The sequence below is a fragment of the Gallinula chloropus genome (assembly GCF_964237585.1).
Source record: "Gallinula chloropus genome assembly, chromosome: 12".
In the NCBI taxonomy this organism is placed as follows: Eukaryota; Metazoa; Chordata; class Aves; order Gruiformes; family Rallidae; genus Gallinula; species Gallinula chloropus.
The window spans coordinates 305874-323282 of NC_140097.1; the positions used below are offsets into that span (position 1 = coordinate 305874).

At 47.9% G+C, this 17409-nt stretch overlaps 1 protein-coding gene and 1 long non-coding RNA gene across 2 annotated transcripts in view; one reads left to right on the plus strand and one right to left on the minus strand.

Annotated features, from left to right (window-relative positions):
- Positions 1-12521: 12521 nt before the first annotated feature.
- Positions 12522-13792, minus strand: TRH (thyrotropin releasing hormone; the record flags this gene model as incomplete). The annotated part of the gene is made up of 2 exons (XM_084269716.1): positions 13585-13792; positions 12522-13108 (listed from the first exon to the last, which is right to left on the minus strand). Exons 1-2 carry the CDS (start codon positions 13772-13774, stop codon positions 12522-12524), a joined length of 777 nt encoding a protein of 258 aa, XP_084125842.1. The 5' UTR covers positions 13775-13792.
- LOC311196202 overlaps positions 13634-17409 on the plus strand; it is a 30186-nt gene continuing 26410 nt past the window's right edge. Inside the window, exon 1 of the long non-coding RNA XR_014617566.1 lies at positions 13634-13739. This is a non-coding gene — a long non-coding RNA (uncharacterized lncRNA). The remainder of the gene's footprint in view (positions 13740-17409) is intronic.

Sequence of the window (17409 nt, forward strand, 5' to 3'; positions counted from 1 at the left end):
GGCGGCGCGGCCGCTGCCGGACAGGGCTGGCTCCCCGAGCTCAGCGGCGGCGCAGCGCGGGGCACGGCCGCCTCGCAGAGACGAAGCGCGGGGGCGAACGGCGCGGGAGCGGCATCGTCCTCGGCGGCTTTCTGAAAGGAAACCGGGCAGCGGCGTCGGGCTGGCGGCGCGGCCTCACCCCGCGGCCGCCCCGGCCCCTCCGCGCCCCAGCGGGCGCCCCGCCGAGCCCCGGGCGGGGCGGGGGCCGCGCCTCGCCGCCCCGCATGCGGCACCCGCTCGGCCGGCAGCGCCCGGCCCGGAGGGGAGGGCAGGGGAGGCCTACTCGGGGACCGGAGAGGCCTGTTCGCGCCTCTGCTCTGGAAGGCGTCGTGTGGCGAACTAGAGGGGCCAAAGCGCGCGCAGGGCGGGCAGCCCGTGCCAGCGCTGCTGCGGCCCCGCGGCGCGCGCGGGAGGCGGGCGGGAGGCGCTGGCTGCGCAGGCGCCGGGGGGCAGCAGGCGCCGAGCCCGCGGCCCCCCGCGCGGCCGGGGCGAGGGGCACGCGGGGGAAGGGGCGGAGCCAAGCGCTCCCGCCAGCGCCGGAGGAGCGGCCTCTGGGGGCTGCCGCCCCGCGGGGTACGGCCGGCCGGACCTCACCTCAGCGCCGGGCCGGAGGTGCGCGTCTCCGGCAGCAGGGAGCCCGCGGCCCGCCGCGCTCCTACCGGCTTGGGGCCCCGGCGGCCGTGCAGCCCGGCGGAGGGCGGGGCGAGCGCCGAGATATCGATAGACGGGAAGGGCGGGGACGAGAAGAGCTCATCCGGGGCCGGAGGGAGACGCGAGGCCCAGCGCAGGCGTGTGCTGTCCAGCGCAGAGCTATCGATAGAGCGCGAGGCCGGCGGGGAGGGGGCGGCCTGGGCCTCTCCCAAGGCGGGTGCGGTGACCGGCCCCGCATTTTCAGCCACCCTGGAACACTCCCCAGTCGCGGGACCTGCTGGAGCGTCCGGAGGCTCGCAGGTGTGTTACGAGGGAGGTGGTGTGAAGCCGTGGCGATGGAGCCCTCAGGAGCGGGGCGGCGTTCCCGCGCTGGGCCCCGGGGAGGCTGTCCGGGCCCCGGGGAGGCTGTCCCGGGCCCCGGGGAGGCTGGCCCGGGCCCCGGGGAGGCTGGCCCGGGCCCCGGGGAGGCTGGCCCGGGCCCCGGGGAGGCTGGCCCGGGCCCCGGGGAGGCTGGCCCGGGCCCCGGGGAGGCTGGCCCGGGCCCCGGGGAGGCTGGCCCGGGCCCCGGGGAGGCTGGCCCGGGCCCCGGGGAGGCTGGCCCGGGCCCCGGGGAGGCTGGCCCGGGCCCCGGGGAGGCTGGCCCGGGCCCCGGGGAGGCTGGCCCGGGCCCCGGGGAGGCTGGCCCGGGCCCCGGGGAGGCTGGCCCGGGCCCCGGGGAGGCTGGCCCGGGCCCCGGGGAGGCTGGCCCGGGCCCCGGGGAGGCTGGCCCGGGCCCCGGGGAGGCTGGCCCGGGCCCCGGGGAGGCTGGCCCGGGCCCCGGGGAGGCTGGCCCGGGCCCCGGGGAGGCTGGCCCGGGCCCCGGGGAGGCTGGCCCGGGCCCCGGGGAGGCTGGCCCGGGCCCCGGGGAGGCTGGCCCGGGCCCCGGGGAGGCTGGCCCGGGCCCCGGGGAGGCTGGCCCGGGCCCCGGGGAGGCTGGCCCGGGCCCCGGGGAGGCTGGCCCGGGCCCCGGGGAGGCTGGCCCGGGCCCCGGGGAGGCTGGCCCGGGCCCCGGGGAGGCTGGCCCGGGCCCCGGGGAGGCTGGCCCGGGCCCCGGGGAGGCTGGCCCGGCCCCGGGGAGGCTGGCCCGGGCCCCGGGGAGGCTGGCCCGGCCCCGGGGAGGCTGGCCCGGGCCCCGGGGAGGCTGGCCCGGGCCCGGCCTCCCGCCGCAGCCGGTGATTTTGTGCTTTGTGTCCTTGTGCCTGGGCACGCTGGGAAGGAGCAGTGTCGCCTGATGTTCCCTTTCTCAGCCTGCCGAGGCGTTCACAAGGAAACGCTCCCAAACTGCACTTGCAGCTCACGGGGCCACAAATAGAATCCGGGAGTCCCACTGCTGCTTGCCTTTGCCTCCTGACAAATAGCTGTCTAGCTCGATAACAAAAGCTTTTCAATATCCCGTTTCTAATGCTAGTTTCTGGGCTCAGTGTTGGGTCCAGTCCTGTTTAACATCTCCATCAACGACCTTGATGAGGGAATAGCGTCCACCCTGAGCAAGTGCCAAAGAATGATCCAAAGGTGTGAGGAGTGGCTGACACGCAGGAACACTGCGCTGCCATCCAGAGAGACCTGGCCAGGCTGGAGAGCTGGGCAGGGAGAAACCAGATGAGGTTCAACAAAAGCAAGTGGAGAGTCTGGCACCTGGGAAGGAATAACCATTTGAATCAGGACAGGCTGGGGGGAGCTGCTGGAGAGCAGCTCTGTGGAGAAGGACCTGGGGGTCCTGGTGGGTGACAGGGTGGCCATGAGCCAGCAGTGTGCCCTGGGGGCTGAGAGAGCCAAGGGGATCCTGGGGGCATCAGGAGGAGTGTGGCCAGGAGGTGATCCTTCCCCTGTGCTATGCCCTGGTCGGGCCCCACCTGGAGTGTTGTGTCCAGTGCTGGGCTCCCTGGGATAGAAAAGACAGGGATCTCCTGGAGAGAGAAGGGCTATGGAGATGATTAAAGGCCTGGAGCATCTCCCCTGTGAGGAAAGGCTGAGTGAGCCGGGGCTGTTCAGCCTGGAGAGAAGCAGCCTGAGAGGGGATCTGATCAATGGGGATCAATAGCTGAAGGGTGGGACCCAGGGGACATGGGCAGCCTCTTCTCGGTGTCTGTGGGGACAGGACAAGGGGCGATGGGCTCAAGCTGGAGCACAGGGAGTTCCCCACCAATCTGGGGAAGAACTTCTTCCCGGTGAGGGTGAGGGAGCCCTGGGACAGGCTGCCCAGGGGGTGTGGAGTCTCCTTCTCTGGAGAGATTCCAGCCCCGTCTGGACACCGACCTGTGTGACCTGTCCTAGGGACCCTGCTTTGGCAGGGGGTTGGACCCCATGGGCTCTGGGGGTCCTTTCCAACCCCTACGATCCTGTGAGTCTGGGATTCTACAGAGACTAGAAATGAAGCTAGCAGGGTGTGTAAAGAAGAAAGGTTGAAAGGATGAAAAGGGAAGAACAGAAGTAGCCATATTTTTATATAAGAAAAGCAGCATGAAAAGTGTTATTTCTGGCCTGTTCCTGGCTTAGCTGGAAGGATATAACCACATATGGGCTAGGCCTGCCAAGATGTACTCAATAGACTTAGTCTTGAGTTGGAAAAGCCTTTTAACATGCACATCTCATTAAAGCTCCTGGGTTTTGTCATTGCATAGGCCTGTATTTGGAATTGGGGCTTCAATTAATAAACATCTTCTCTCGTTCCTCTAATCCTTTCCTCTTTGTTTTACCTGATGCCTATATCCTGATCTCTCTTACTGTGTTTGCATGCTAAAAAGACACCTTTTGCTACAGAAGTGTGTGAGATTTGAATCCAAGCAGGGTTAGTCCTGTGATGTCTCTCAGCAGGGACTGGTTATCTGCAGGAGTTTCAGGTCCAAGGCTTTAGGCCCTGACTGAACAGGGAAGGCCCTGGGACGGCCACCGCGGAACAGCTCGTCGGGGTGTCTGCCCAGCCCGGCCCCTGTGCGTGTTCTGTTCGGGTGGTGGCCTGGGGCAGGGCGGACACGGCTGTCACTAGAGGGCACAGCGAGCACGGCTGAGGACATCGGGGACGCCTCTGCAGCTGCTGAGCCGGTTGCTCCGGCGGTTTTTCTCGGGCTGTAGGTAGGATGGTCCTGCCTGCTCAGCTGAGGCCTTCCCGACCCAGGCAGCTCGGTCCTCCCCCGTCATTCAGAAGGAGTAGAATCGGGTGTAAGGAAAAGCGAGACTCCGCGTACCAGCACTCTGTCCCTTAAACCTGCCTTTCTCTGCAGCTTCAGCAGAGGCTCACTCTCACAGGTGAAGCCGTAAAGGCTTATTGAAACGGTCAGCACAACCATTGAAATCTGATAGCTTGCTCATGGGACACAATACGGTGACTAGTGCTGCCTACAGCAGGTTGTGAGGAGGATGACAAACCGGGGTGTGCACTAGAAATCAAACGTTTCACTGAATCTTTGTTAGTCAGTTCTGCTCTTTTGCATGTGCTACTTCTGCCCGTAGATGATGAGGATGCATGTCACCAAATGAGCCTTCAGGAATTACTGATAAAATACCATGTTCTATCAATCACTCCTGAAAAGAGAAATTTCATTCAACATTTTGGAGGCAAAAAGCCATTTGTTTGCGTGTTTCTGAAGATGAATGGTGTTTGGCACTTCCTGAGGAACTCTTTTGCTATCAAGTGATTGTACCTGTTGAATATGATCTGGATCTTTATGAGAGTATTAGAGTCCTATTGGGAATTTCTCAGAGAATTGCAGAAGTGATAATAGAGTCAGGCTGCCAGATGTGGTGATGTGCTGAGTGGTGCCTGTTCGCTTCTGAAGGGAAATCTGGGTTCCTGTGTCCCCAAGGGCCCCATGTTCCTTTGGAGCTGGAGCATAATCTACATTTGTACTGGTGTAAATAAGAATAGAGTTTGGCTGTTTGTCACTTAGGCTCATCATGTTTTGCCACACAGAGAGTGTACACAAAACATCCAGGTCAGTCTAAACCAATCAAGTCTACAGTTCTTCAAAATTAATTTGTCTTCAGCTAGTTGTAATATGAAAAGAGGTGTTTGGGGACAAAGTAAATCTTACTGACATGTGACAGACTCTCTTGGGGATTGAATTTGGATTAGTAATGGCTTACCATTGTGAATCAGTGTAAAAAAGCACAGTAAAGGATGTGTTTCCAACACCTGCCCAAGAAACAAACCTGTACTGCCCTGTTCCACCACTGGATTATAGAAACTTGGCCTGAAAAACCCCACATCCATTAGGACTTAAGGCCCTTTGCAAACCATGAGTAAATAAGTTATAAGATATGTTTGTGAGATGCTGTAATAACTCTTTAACAGTGAATTTTTAGGATCTGGTCTGTTGCTAAATTGGCAACTGCTACTGATGTGCAAGAGAAGAGACTTCAGTGGGAAGAAAACTGGGAAGAGGGGCATGGCACAGTCAGCCCTGTAGCCGTGGCAGGGTCCTGTCAGAGATGTTCCAGTCAGGTTCATGTGCACTCTTCAACTTGTATCTTCAGTGCCATTGGGAATGTTAAACAATGGAATGTGATCCAGCACAGGAGAGGTGAATGTAGACTGGAAGCAATTCTTGATGATGCCTGTCTACTTCTCAGGTAGTGCCAGGGAACACTGCTTCACAAACGTGGCTTACTCACTGAATAACAGGTTTAAAATACCTGGCAGCTAACAGTGCTGAGTTTGAAACTGGCCTAAATTAAACTTCATCATTTAATGATAAATTTTAAAAAAATCATCTGAAATCACCTGCCATCGAAGTGGGGTAGCACAGAATTCCTCCTGTAACATAAAATTATTTGATTTTATTTTATCTGAGGAAACTTTCTTTGTTTAGGTGGAACAAACCCAACATTTTCTGTATTTTACTCTTTGTTCAGAGAACTAAAACAATTGCATATCACTGTTCCATTTAACAAAACTCATATATTCAATGCACTCCAGTTGCTTGTAGTAAACATTTTGATACAAATTTGTTTAACTTGCCTGTGTGGAGAGGTTAGAAGCTACATTTCTATGCCAAACCCATGATTTCTTCTGTGTTTGCAGACTCATCAATCCAAACCAACAGTGTGATGATTTGTAAGAGCTGCTGCTCACAACTTGTCAAGCCCCATTTATCTGGTCTGCCTGTTGGCTGCTTTGGTACTGGCAGGCCAGTCATCTACACCACTTTGTGTGGCCCTTTAGCACTGGAAGAGTCTATCATACTGTTCTTGAATGCTGTAGGGCAGCACCACTTTTACATGGAGTAGGTGGAGTAGAAAAGGAGAGACAGGAATATTCAGAATTGAGCTGTAGGAGCCATACACCACAATGTGCAGGGCTCCTTTTAGATTTCAAACACACCCATATATTTGAGTGCAGGCTCTTGTAGCCTCTCTTGTCCTCCATTTCCCCTACAAATTTGTACAGCAACCAATTATCTTGAAAGCTACATGTCTGAAATAAATAAGTGTAATATCACCAACTCTGGGTATTTGACAGTGAATAGTTTGTGATTTTCTTTTTTTGCAGGGCTGTTGTTGCTGTCCTCTCCAACAACAGCCCTTTGTTCAAAGAGCTTGCTTTTTGTCTTGGTTGCTTTGGCTCAGAGAACCTGCCATAAAGTCTCACTAGACTTTTCATTTGCCTTGGCTTTTCTCTCTCCCCTGTCCATCCTCTTCTCTTTTTGCTGTAGCTTCTTCAGGCAGCCCACACATCAGTACCAGCTCCAGAATCAAGAGGGAACTTATGCTGGAAACATAAACTTCTCTGTGAAAATCAGTTTAAAACAGCAGTCCTATTTCAGGCAGCCTCTTCAAAGCAGGTCACTTTGCCTGGTTTTCCCAGCCATGAGCTCAGGTTTTCCCTGTGCCAGGCAGCTGTTAACGAGTCTATGCTGCATCCTACTCGTTAGGGTACCCAGGAGAGACAGAAGATGGCAATAAACTAATTTCCTTTGACATGGCAAGTTGGATCCTGGTTTACCTCCATCCTGTTTTGTAGGAGTATCTGCAGGGTTAGTAAGTCCAGATTTTCCCTCTTTCCAGTTCATGTGACCATGAGGAATGTGCAGTGTATGTTAGCTGTGAGTAAATGGGAAGGGGATTCTGCAGTCACCCAACACTTCCTGTGCCAGCCTGTCTGTGTGGCACTGCTGTCCTGTCCAGATCACTGGCTGTCAGTTCAAACCAAAGTGCCTGGAATAAACTCAGTTGCTGCCTTTGTCTTTTGGGTAGGATCAATTCATTTTAGTAGTGCCTGACATGTCAGGAACCAGTGTCATGCTCCAGCATACCACTGCAATTTGTCATCTAGTAACATTCTGGTTCTGCTCTACCCTCCTTCAACCTGTGCTGCTTCATCTCACGTGAGCAAATGGATAAATGTCCTTTTCTCTGTTTCCTTCTTAGGACTTTGAAGCTGCAGTGGGCTCATCAAGGAAAAAACCCTTGTGCCTTCACAGACATCTAAAAGTAGTCTCAAGGCAGGTAGATAACTCAGTTTTCTCAAGGAGCTTCCCCACCTGTTTTTATCAGAGTTCTCTGTGTTCAGCTTGAATCCTTCCTCATTACCCTGCAGGAGTGGGGAGCTCATGCTGTTCTTGTTGGGAGGGACAACAGGACTTCTGCACTGTAATGCAGAGAGCCCACATAGTCATTTCCTAAAACCAGAAAGATTTCCCTGTCTGCATCTTTCATGTCCTATCTCTGTACAGCCCAGACCTCATCCTTTGGCAGTGCTTCCCCAGCTGACTCTTTTCATCACAGTTCTTATTCATAGCAATGTCCTGTTTTTATGTTACCTGAGTTGCCAGGCAAGCAGTGACTTTACCTCAGCTCTGGTGATGGTGGTGTTTTCAAACTTTCTCCAACTAATAAGTTATTAAAAGTAATAATAAATAAAGGGCTTTGTTTGGGCCGCGTGTCCCTTGGAAACACTCAGCCCATGCTAATTACAGTGGGTTAGCAGAGGTTAAGGCTGGTAAGTGTGCAGGAGGGGGCATAATACAGCAGTGGTGAGAGGAGCTGGAAATAGTTGCAGGAAATGTTAATTATAGAGCTTGTTTACATCAACTTTCCCCTCCCACTGAAAATAAAGCTCATTTTAAAGACACTTGTAAAAGTTGCTCTTTAGAAATCAAACTCCCTTTTGTCTCAGGAGCTGGTAACATGCCAGAAACATAAAACTACAGTAGAGTAAATAAAGAATTCATCTGTGCACAGTTGTTTTAGTCTCAATTGAAGCCGGAAATAAGATTTTGTATGGCTGTGGCGTCACATCAGGACCAGCCCATGGCTTTGCTCTGTGGACTTAATCCATATTCTGAAGACAAGGGACCTTCCATGACCTTTGGAAATCTGCTATTGATTTGTTATGGTTCTGAAGAGTCACAGACTGTCTTTTACACAGATAGCACACTTTATCAAGGAAGCTTGCAATTTAAAGGCCCTGTTCTGCAGTCCCCAACATGTGCAAGTGCTTTATGTGTGTGACTGGGCAAAGCTGGTAACCTGTAGGTGTCTGCATGGATGTGAAATCCTAATGCAAGGTGACAGTGAGAGGAAGGTATACAGTAAAAACAAAAGATGTGCAGTTACAGAAGTGCTACCTTGTGACTGAGTGGTACATGTCTGTGTAGATCATGTTGCTAAGAGATTGCACTCTGTTCCCAGTTCAAAGCAGCAGAGCATTGTGTTGTAGAAGCTGGTTATTTTCTGGTTGGCCTTAGCCAAACTCCAGAGCCAAACATTTTTTAGGGTGCAGTTAAATCTGACAGATACTTAACTTCAGAATCATAGAATGCTGGCAAGATTGGAATACTGTTTTGAGTTACTTTAAAAAAAGTAGAGCTCTCAAAATATGTCATCTCTTTCCCAATGAAAACCCCCTCTCTCCTTTTCTTGAGTGACTGCCTTTTATGCAAGTAATAGAATGACTGAGCAGTTTTCTCCTTTGAAAGCAAATGCTAGCTTTTGAAAGTTTTAAAGGGAAATTTTAATATAAAATGGAGAAAAAGAGGATTTTTGTTCTTTTTTTTTAAATAGTCCTAAATTTTAGAAAATACATGGGATTAAGTAAGGTTTTCAGAGGCCAACCAGGTGTGATTTCTGACCTACCTGCATAATTCAGTCATTAATTTTACTCTTTCCTAGGTTAGCTCTCCTAAGTCTCTTCAGGGATAACTCCATCAGCAATGTTTAGCACAAGAAAAATAATCATGGAGGTGCAGAAACCCAAGGACTAAAGAGAGCTACAACTAGCTGTAATGAGACAAGTGTCTGTGGAAGGGTAAGAGGATCCTGCTTCATCCCCTGGGACTCCTGTCAGCGCTGTCACTGTTCTGGGTCCTTGGCAGTGATGGTGACATGTTTATGGTGACACAGTAGCAGATTTGCTCCTTTGACTGTTACATACATGGGAAATAGGATGCAGAAAGTGTCCTGTATTCTGTTTCAAACTTTTTGAGATTCTAGGATTTTCAAACCCAATCATTGACAGATTTTGAGTCAGGTTTCAGTCTCCAGATTCCTCAGTTTCCTGCTCCATGCACACGTCAGGCCAGCATCAGCACCTGTACGTGTGCTTCTCTGAATGGCTACTGGCCTACACAGTTTGGAAGACCTTGCACACGTGGTCCTACCCCTGTCCAGGAATCCCTGAGAGTGTTTCTGTCGTTTTTCTGAGGCCTTTTCCTAGAGTAACAAAGTTTTAGGTTTTTAAAAGTAAATGAGCTTTCCCCGGTATCTGGTTACATTGTGCCTCTCCCAGCCAGGCAGGAGCGTTTTCAGCAGCTCCAAAGAGACCAGTTTTACAAGCTGCAGGCATGATAATGATAGTGTTAAGTCTGATCTATTGTGAAGTGCTGTCAGCTCAGGCCTAACTTAAAAAAAACACCCAAACAACAAACCCACAGTAAAAACCCCCAACCAAACAACCCCAAACCAATAAAAGCAATGGAAATAATTCCTGAAAAATCACAATAGTGGTAGCCTTGCTCTTAAACAGGAGTGGGCCCTAGCAGAACTTGGCAGCTCTGAAACTACTGGAGCACTCAGAACTTTAAATGCAGAAGATGGAAAATCATCTGTGCTTAAAATCATCTGTGCTGGCTTTTCACTGGGCACACTGAGAGGAGGGCACACTCTTTTAATAAGTGATTGATTTATTGATAATAAAGTGTGTCTGGGATTTACTCAGAATGGTAGAGTTTATGGGCAGTAACCTAATGCGACAGCTTGAACCAGGCGTTTGTAGCTGCACTTTGACCTGAGGCTTTAGTGCTTCTCGCTGTTTCCCACTGTGGTTTTCTTGTAGCAGCCCCAGCAGCATCCTTGTCTTGCAGGAACTGTGATGCATTTTTGCTGTCGCCCCTGTTTACCCACTTGGTAATGTTTTCTTGCTTGTTTTTTACTTACCTGCTTTGGACATGTTACAGCACTGCCAGTGGTCTTGTGCAGTGTGCTCCCTGAGGTGTAAGCAGCACTCATTCCTTACCAGAAATAGTATGTGAAATTGCAGCCTTTAGAGAAATCTTTTTTCCCCTTATAAAAAGAAACCCAAACATTTTAAAAAGGCTTCATGTGCAGAAAGTGTGCTGAAGGGGTTTGAAGTGCTCACAATGTTACAAGCCACCTCACCTTTGGATTTCTTCAGCACTTGAGTAGAAAACCTCCTTCAGTAGAAGAGCTCAGGCAGTTGTCACCTATATTAAACAGCATATTATCTCCAGAGGTAGAAATGGGTAATAGACCATGTGCTGAAAGCTTGGGAGCATCTAACTTCAGAGAAACTTCCCGAGAGGAACAACTACTCTTCTTCAGGGTAACCATACAGCAAAACTTCTGTAACTGGGGAGGTGCCCTGAGGCACTGAGTGGGGAAACACTGTATATGTAAGGAACTCAAAGCACTTAATGTGTCTTGATGGTACTGAGAAGGATGAACGCTGGTGGAAAACTGTTTGTTGTGATGGTTTAACCTGGCAGGTAGCTAAAAGAAACACACAGCTGTGTGTTCACTACCTCCCCCCATGCAGTGGGAGGGGGGAAAGAATTGAAAAGGAAAAAAAAGGTAAAACTTCTGGGTTGAGATAAAGACAGTTTAATAGGACAGAAAGGGAAGACAATAATAATAATTATAGTAGTAATCATCATCTTCAGCCAACAAAAAAAGTGATGCACAGCACAATTGCTCACCACCCAAAGCCAATACTCAGTTCTTGAGCCAAGCTGCCCCCAGTTATATACAGAGCATGGTGTCATATGGTATGGAATATCTCTTTGGCCAGTCTGGGTCACCTGTCCTGGCTGTGTCCCCTCACAGCTTATTGGTGGCCTCCACCTTCTTGTTTTTAGGCCAGTATGAGAAGCTGAAAAGTCCTCAACTGCTTGGAAACAACTAAAAGTGTCAGTGTGAAATTGACATTATTCTCACCCTAAATTCAAAACACAGCACTGTACCAGCTACTGCAAAGAAAATGAACACAATCTCAGCCAGACCCAGGACATTTGTAAAATAATAACAGTCTAGCAAAATATTGGCATGCTCTAACTTCTTTGACTGTACAAGAAGTGGTGTTAGTAACTCAGTGCACTCAATTACTGGGCACTCATTGCAAGCATCAGTAAATCTATTGTTCCGACCTGTGATCAGGAAATCAGACGTGTAGTGAAGTTCCCTGTGAAGTAGGTGAGAGGGTTGCTGTGGGTTTAGCCCAGGTGCATAATCTTGTGTCTGATACAGGCAGAAGAGTCAAAAAGGCAATCTATGCAAATCCTCCTTCCACCTCAGTAGCAAACCAGTTCTGTGTATGAAGATGTGCTGGCCACCAGCATGCAAGAACATTGTTAACGTGCCTTTGATGTTAATTTATTTGTTATTTAGCTTGGGTTGATGTTGTTTGTCTCTCTTCACAGGATGTTTGTGCAACCAGTAAGGACACCCAGAATTCACTGTTGATGCTTATTGAGTCATTCATATCAAATAAAGAATGTTGTGAGTCTTACCATGGACAGATGAAGCATTCCTCTGACAGGTGAGAAATCAGAAATCCTTACTGGAAGAAAAGGATGTCTGCTTGTTCCATTTTTAATTGTCTGAGGAGAAGGCATGATTTCAAGTGGCATGACTGGAATGTGGACACCCCAGATTGCAAATTGTAACATGGGGTGCATGCAGTCAGGTTCTCAGCTAGGGGTAGAGATGCTCTGGGGTGTATTAACCCTTTGCACAGTGTATCCTCTTAGATGAAAAGGGGGTTTATATGCCAGTTCCAGGCCAGCCAATTAAGTCAGTCATCTAATCCGTTCCAGTTGGAACAGTTCCTATCTGTTCAGTGCTTATGTCTGGAGAGATTGCAGTGTGCAAGGGTTCTGGTCTCATTAATACATCATTTAGAATTGAAAGCCTATCTGATTTAATTTTTAAATAATTGGCATATTTCTCCATCTATATTTACTGATTCCACTGACATGAGAGGAACACATATAGTTATTCCACTTTGATAACATCAGAACAGATATTCAAGAGCCTGTTTTAGTCATTTGAGAACAGAAAATTCATACACACAGCAGGATCATTGTGGGGTCTGGGCCCATAAGGAAATGAGCGTTATTAGCTTTGTGAAGTGGGGGAGTTGAAGACTCTAGTACTTGCCTGTTCCATTCAACTGGGTGCTTTACTTCCTTTAAGTGTGTGATAAAGTCATTAACTTAAATGAGAAGATGAGCACAGACAGGGGCAGAGGTCAGCAGCAGGGAGCCAAAAGGGAACAAAGAGAATGTTTTAGTAATCTGGCAGTTTACTTCACCAAATGCAATCGATAGACAATTATTTTCTCATTCCTCTGTTTCACTCTCCCATGCTGATCTCTTTCCTGGGTGCTGACGTTTTTTCTCTACCCTGTCTTTGCTAACATCTTCTACTAAGTCACGCAAGAAGCTGCCTGTGTTACAGGTGAAGGACGCCTGAAAGTTGCAGGGACCTGCATCATCTGGGTTGAGGGAATTCCAGTGCCTTTTTCCAGGGTGCTGGTGTTTCTCACCATATTGGTCATTTAGGTCTACCTCATCGTTCCAGCCTCTTTTCTTAGGATGCTGGCGCTTGTACATCAGATACCTCCTGCCTGGATGCTGTCTTTTGGACAGCTCATTCAAGTAGGTTAGCTGTGTACTAGGGATATCAGCATACTGATCCAACAGTGACCTTCTGCCAGGATGCTGTCTCTTTTTCAGTTCCAGGTAGCCATCAATGTCATCTTCCATGTCTCTTTTCCCTGGATGCTGCCTCTTCAAAATGTCTCCATAAGATGTGTCATCCTCAACATCTCTTTTTCCAGGATGCTGTCTCTTCTGCAGGTCACTTAGGTACTTCTTCCCAGGGTGTTGTCTTTTGGAAAGCCATTCTGGCAGAGGGGCATTTGATTCTGTCCAAGGAAAACAATAATGTTAATGAGCTCCTATAGTCTTCACTGAGTTGAAATGGGAATTTGTGGAGTCTGTGGTGCAGAGTCATAATATGTCATTCATTACACCCATTTAATTGCATAGGTAACAGTATGGTCTTGAATTTGATCACTCTGGATGGCATCTGTCAAACAGTTCGAGCACATTTTTAGCAAGGATGGATTGATACATTAGGAACTGTGACTGGTTTCTACCTTCTTAGTACTCAGCAGCTGCTCAGTGGTTGTACAGCAGTGCCTAAGCAGGGTGATCTTAGAGAAGAAAGCATCTTTTGAGAACTCCCATCAAGTGTATTGTAGCAGATGTCCTACCCTCCCCCTCCCCTAAGAGTAATAAATATATACATTAAAGCCTGGGAACTATACATTGGATCTAATTATTTCAGCCAAGTACCTTGCTAAGATCACCAGATGGATGTCCTCAGTGTTATATATACCTTTATTGATCTCTTCTTCCTTTTCAGCTTTCTTGATGGCTGACTGAAGGATGAGGCTTTCAGATCTCTGCAAGATGTCATCCAGGGGACTCCTTCCCATGTTCTCGCTTCCCTCTGGAAGGGTCTGCCCCCCATTGAGGCAAACACCACACAAGGTCAGGCAGAGGAGTAGCAGTGGGATAGATGGCATTGTGGGATGGGGGCTCCTGCAGCTTTCATGGGAGAGAGAACAACAGGGGAGGAGGGTGGAGCAAACAAACCTAGCAGTAACACCACTGCATCCAGACACTGAAAAAGAAATACAGCTCTGCTGTAGGGACTGAAGTCTCATAAGGATCCTTCCTCATTTCTGTTACTAGCCTCTCAGTGTACTTTGTATTCTGCAAAGAGTCTGTAAATTCTTCATAATTAAACATTTTTCTGGTAGAATAAATAGTAACATTTTAAACACCTAACTTCCTGACAGGCAGATAGTTCTGAAAGCTTTGCCTTCTGCCTTCTGCCAAGAGGCAAAAATAATTTCCCACTTGATCTCCGTGTTAACTGATGGCCCATGAGGCACACACATCTATGCCAGCACTAGCAACCTCCACCAGGCAATGCTCTTTGCTAAAGGTGCATTCTAACATAATACTGGGATTTGCAGCACTTTCATTTCACCTGTAGCTATAGCCCAACTTTAACAGCCCATTAGGTTTTTAAATACCCATTTCCGTACATTTACAGTAGCGATGTGTCTGTGTATTTGTCAGTATAAGATAGCTGTGCCTTGCTGGGCAATGAGATTTAGTGCATTGAGGAAGAACCTCCTGTTTTTCAGAGACAGAAAAATAACCATATCCTCTATTACCTCTTGCCCAGATAACAAGGGGTTTTGTATTTCTTCTAGCTAGCACTGCAATTCCTGTAATGCACTTACCATGGATTTATTTTTGATTAAGCAGTGTTCCTTCAGTGGAATGGAATGTGTCTTTAAAACTAGCATAGCAGTCATTTAGCATAATTATATCCTCAGAACTTAAAAAAAATGCACAATTTTACAAAGTTGTACAAATCTTAAAATAGAGAATGAGTTTATTACCTCTGTCATAGGCATGTTTCTATTGCTTCTGGTGAAACCCTGGGATAACAGCCCTAAGAATATCACACAGACGATTTGGCTAAGAGCAGTCTTTAGAAGGAAAGTCACAATCAGCTAAAAAGGAAATGATTTGGTAAATTACCTGATTGTAGTTTCAGATTTTTGCTTGATGCATCTGCCAAGAGGTTGTTTAGTCCTTCAAAGCTGTTTGCACATCTGAGCTTGAAAGTTGCCCTTTTTCTGCTACAGACACACAGAGCATCCAATAGAACTGTTGCTAAGTTCTCTTTGGATGGCTTGTGTCTCTGTACTTATACTGTACTGCCTCTGGACCCTTTATGCAAATAGCTGTGAGGTAATTTAGATGATGTGTTGGTTTGTTGGTTTGTGGGTTGTTTTTTTAACTGATGTCAGAGATCTGCATTTTTAATGCATTTTAAAACTGGTAATTATTTGCTGACCTCTGTAAATCCATATTTGACTCCTAGAAATTGCTATTTTTCCATTCTCTAAAGAGATTATGTTGAATTTTATGTAACACAGCGTAGAGAAGAGGAGAATTTTTTTCTGCTTAACAAAAGGAAGCTTGTCTATTCTTTATTAAGCAAGCACTGTGGAGTAAATGCAGAGAGGGAGGTAATTTATTAGGCTAAGAAAAAAATTTAAAAATTAAATGGTTTATATTTAAAGAAGCTTATACCATGGGTTCTTATTCAGAACGACACTAGAGATTTTGGCTCACAGTTTTGTATTTTATTGGCATAGGCTCTCATAAAGGGTGCATTAGAACATGAGGTGCATAGCATTAGATATTAAAACACAATTATGTTGCTGCTATGTGCTTCAGAAAGCATTACAGTATTGTAGCTAAAAGTAAGACACAGTAGCACTAAAATCAGATCGTGCAGGGGACGCAGATAAAGAGCTAAAGAGCTGATAATCCCAGTGATCCCAATGGCAATATGTAAGATGAAAACTGGAGTACAGATTGCTCACAGTATCTAAGACTTTCAGGATTTTTTTATTGTTACTACAGGGAAGGTTTTAACCATGTGAAGTCAATGTTCTTCTGCTTTCTTATCCCATGAGAATCTGGTCATCTCCTGCGTTTTGTCCTCATCTCTCAGGAAAAATGTCCCAGTGGTTGTATATAGATGTGCTTTCTGATGTAATTTGAGAAGAGTCTTGGGTCTCAGTGCATTCCTTCCAGATTTGCAGTGGGGACAGTGATTGGGGCTACAGCAGCATAACTGCATTTGTAACAATTATATTTAAAAGGGAATATATTTTCCTTCTTGTTTGGATTTCTAAGGGAGTTTGAGAGATTATGCATCTTATGTGCAGAACACATCTATGGCTTTATGGAGATACTATTTTTGCCAGTCTAAGATCATGACAGTGTCGTTCTCCTGAACGGGCATCAGAACCAAAGGTCTGCAAGGCAGCTCAGCTCACAGATCAACAGGCACTTCATTGTAGTGGGCTGGTGTGCAACGACAGGGCAACCACCCCTCAGTCCTCCAAAGCAGAGATCTTAATAGAAACAGTTCCTAGGTATTTTTAGTTTTAAGCAACAGATTAGAGCTTGCCAGGAATATGAGGAATGCTGGAAAGTGTATTAAATGCTTTCATTAACACCAGAGCTGCTGCTTTAACAAATCAGTAGCTCTCTGTATCTTATCCCCAGATTTGGCCTAACAAAATGCCTAACCTGGAGTCCACTGAAATCAGTCATATTCCTCCTTGAATGTAAGGGGGGGTTAACCTCAGAACTTGTCTGTCTCCAGCTTGAAATGATCCACATAGTGAATTGAACTTTAAAAAACCCTCTGACAGTTTGAAGCATGGCTCTTGAAAAACACAGATGGGAAAAGAGGAGGTTAAACAGCTGAAACGGTTCCATATATTAAAAGTCACACAAGCAAATGAACTCAAGTAACAGCTAAGCATTTGATATTAAAAATAGCCTCCCATATAAAGGTATTTCATCTTAACACTAAGTGACTGAGTCAGATTTCACTTGTCATATGTTCAGTCGACACACTACATTTCTCAGCTAGCTGGGAATTGCAGTACAGCTAAGACAAGCTTTAGGACTCTGCAAAACTGCAGTTCAATAAATCTGCATCTGACACACCTCCAATGTGAAAATCCTCATCATATATCATTATGAGATGGAAATAATTATTAGCATGTAGTTCTCCCTCCAGTCTGCAATGAATCTGGGCAGCACAGGAGGCTTGCATGTGTAGCTCCAGCTGAGACAGACCAGGAGCTGCTCCACGCAGAAGCCTCTCACCAAGTTGTGTAATACATGTGCAGCAATGAACAAGGCATGACACTGTGCAGGCAATGCCCAGGCTGTCACCAAACCCTTGGTTACCTTCTTTTTAAGTCTCTTCAAGCATCACAAAACAAACCATGAATTTCTCTGGGCAAACTAACATTATGCCATTTCTAGGTAGTCAAATACGTTTGGGAACTACTGTTGCATCAGTTACCATGAATACCATCAGGAATTACATTTACTTCACACCAGCTGATGTGCATTTCCTGGGTCTAGTAACTCCTTGAGATGTCTTGTGGTATGACACCTGAACTTAAAAAAATATAAACTGATCTGTAAATGAAAGTGGGCATTGATGGAATGGAAACTGCATTTTTAAACATGTCTTTAGAAAAGCGAAACAGAACAGTGAAGTTGTTAAGAATTCTGTTGCTGTCCCTCTACAGTGCTTTCTTGA